Below are 2,736 nucleotides of genomic sequence, written 5' to 3' on the forward strand. Positions count from 1 at the left end.
TGCAAAAAAAGACAAAATACAGCGTTGTTTCGTACATCTAGATTTGTTGCTTACAACACTCCGATTTATCATTTTTTTGCATAGATCATATGTGTTTTCACGGAGATTGTATAAAATTTTCAGTTTATTTTTTAATTTGTTTCCTTAAAAAAAACAATCAGTAGCATATGAGCTCGGTTTTAGAAACACCTTATCCTCTGGTTTTGCAAAAGTAAGTTATGAGTACTGCTCAAGAGAGACAAATGTAATGGCGCATGAACTTGCTAAATTTACTTTTCAGTCTTCTAGTTCCTACCTGGGATGATGATCCCCTAGTTTTATTTTTATTTGATTGTCAATAAAATGCACACAGCCGTTTCCCTAAAAAAAATCCATCGTTACAGCCTTCCTTTTCCTCCGACCAAGTGCTCGTAAATTAACATGCCACGGCCCAACTAATTTCTAGACGACTACTGCTCCTGGACAAACTGAAGAAACAGAATCCAAAAACGAAGAACCCTTGCTATTCTCGGTTGATTCAAGATCTTCTTGACTCAAACTAAACACGACAACAAAGATGATTCAAGATCGTTTCGCCGCATTCACCGATGCCGCCGCCGGCGCCCGGCGGCTCTCATGGGAGCACGCGGTTGAACACCCGGGACACGTCAGACCGCCTGACGGGCTTCACGAGGAAATCCTCCGCGCCTTCCTCCAAGCACCTGATTAACCAGAAGAATTCAGGTGGTTAGCCAGGGTCAATCAGCGTCCAGTTCCCAGAGAGGAGCACTTGAACATCAGAAGTTCAGAACATAATCTGCATGGTGAAGTGCAGACCTGCTGATTCTTGTCGGCACGTTTTCCGAGGACATGATCACCACGGGGATCTGCTTCAGCCTGGATGACTCCTGCACGATTTAATTTTGCGTCATAATTAAAGTAGATATCCAGATCGAAGCTGCTTGGGCTGTAACTTGGAGATGAAATTAAACGCAAGACTACATATACCTTGACCTTCTTCAGGAGCTCGTATCCCGTCATCTCCGGCATCCAGTAATCCGTGATTATCATGCTCACGTTGTTCTCCTGGATACGGAATCCCCAAACATAAAGGCAAATCAGAAAATATTCATCACATACCAAAAATGCCATAAGATTGCAGCGAATGCAGGTACAAATCAAATGCATATACCGATCCTAACAGCTCCAAGGCCCTCTTCCCGCTATCCACGGCCGTCACTGCACGCACGAAAGCAACAGGATATGCACTTAGTCACTCGATCCTCATGCCGGCAAAACAGCAACTGAAACCAGTTGGTCAGCAAGTTCACTCACCACGGAACCGAGAGCTGCGAAGGATGCCGGAGATGACGGCGCGGTCGACGGAGCTGTCGTCCACCGCGAGAATGTGCAGCGGCGACGCGCCCCCGTCCACCGGCGCCCCCACTGCCACCGCCCCCACCACGCCGCCGATGAAGCTCGACATCCGAAAAGCTTCCTGGAGATCGGTCGCGAGCAGATAACAGAAGAAGATACGCGGCGATTTGTGCGGGCAAGTGTGTCTCTCTCGACTCTCGTTGATCTGTCCTCACAACCAGCAGGAGACGCCATGGTGGTGCATTTATATACAGCCAGGAAGACGCAGGGGTCAAGGTAAGGTCAGGAGGGGTTGAAGAAAATCTGAAAACAGAAGGTAGTATAGCTCGGGAAGATCCTAGTGCAGCTGTGCAGGGATATCGTTGTGGATCCACGAGATCGCGATACGGACCGGGGCCAGGATCAATGCGCATGCACACGCCACACGTGCCTGATGATGCGTGTACGTGCGGGGCGCGTAAAGCACAAAATCTTTGTGTTTGCCGCGAAAAGGGAGAGGATCGGAGCCAGGTATTAACTCGATCCTGCATGCCTGTCACGGCCAAGGACAGGAGGATCTTCCCTCTTCAATGTATACCAAGAGTCCTGTTGATGCGTCATGATCTCATCGATGATACTGTTGCGATACGACTATACGAGCTCGGCCGATCTGTGAATTCATGATTGCATCATTGCATGTGCCATAAAACGTTTTACTAGCTCCTCATTTCGGCGGTGTTTATAGAACCTACCTAGCACAATTGGTGGTTGCTGCCAACTAGTGCATTGACAAAACCACAATCTTGGCGTAATGGCGTGCCATATGTAAAGAAAATTTTCTAGACCCGGTAGAACTTACTCTGGTATTAAGTTACAAAGTTATCGGAAACTTAAAACGGATCCCGAGTGCATATGCACCTAGTATGTACAAAACATATTTTGAAAAGTTAAAATATTTAGGAAAAAAGTTCGCATGTCGAGGGACATGTTCTATTTGTGCACCTAAAGTTTCACATAAAACCAACAATTTTTATGCCCTGTGTCAAAAGACAACTTTTTTTTTCTTTTTTGTACAAGGCACAAAATATATCTTTTTTTGCTAAAACAACTTTGTGAGCATGTAACATGCCAAGACATACACAGAACAATTTTTTTGTATTTTTTTCATATTTTTAAAATATATTCAAAATACATTTCAAATAAAGGGTGCATGAACACCCTGCCCCATAGTTATCCGACCTCTAAGTTACCAAAATTTTAGGAGGGGGGAAGTTTCCTTCAGTTCATTAGAACCTTATCATTTTAACCTAAGTTGCATATAATTTTAAATTTAGGTATGAGAAATGGCGCACACATACATGCGTGCATCCTCTGCTTGCAAAAGATTGATTTAGAATTTTT

At 44.7% G+C, this 2,736-nt stretch overlaps 1 protein-coding gene across 1 annotated transcript; it reads right to left on the reverse strand.

The window, feature by feature from the left end:
* Window positions 1-317: 317 nt before the first annotated feature.
* LOC127309481 (two-component response regulator ORR11) lies at window positions 318-1,681 on the reverse strand. The gene is made up of 5 exons (XM_051340327.2): window positions 1,315-1,681; window positions 1,172-1,218; window positions 988-1,065; window positions 817-887; window positions 318-701 (listed from the first exon to the last, which is right to left on the reverse strand). Exons 1-5 carry the CDS (start codon window positions 1,463-1,465, stop codon window positions 614-616), a joined length of 435 nt encoding a protein of 144 aa, XP_051196287.1. The 5' UTR covers window positions 1,466-1,681; the 3' UTR covers window positions 318-613.
* Window positions 1,682-2,736: the final 1,055 nt, after the last annotated feature.

This window comes from Lolium perenne, chromosome 6, assembly GCF_019359855.2.
Source record: "Lolium perenne isolate Kyuss_39 chromosome 6, Kyuss_2.0, whole genome shotgun sequence".
Lineage (NCBI taxonomy): Eukaryota > Viridiplantae > Streptophyta > Magnoliopsida > Poales > Poaceae > Lolium > Lolium perenne.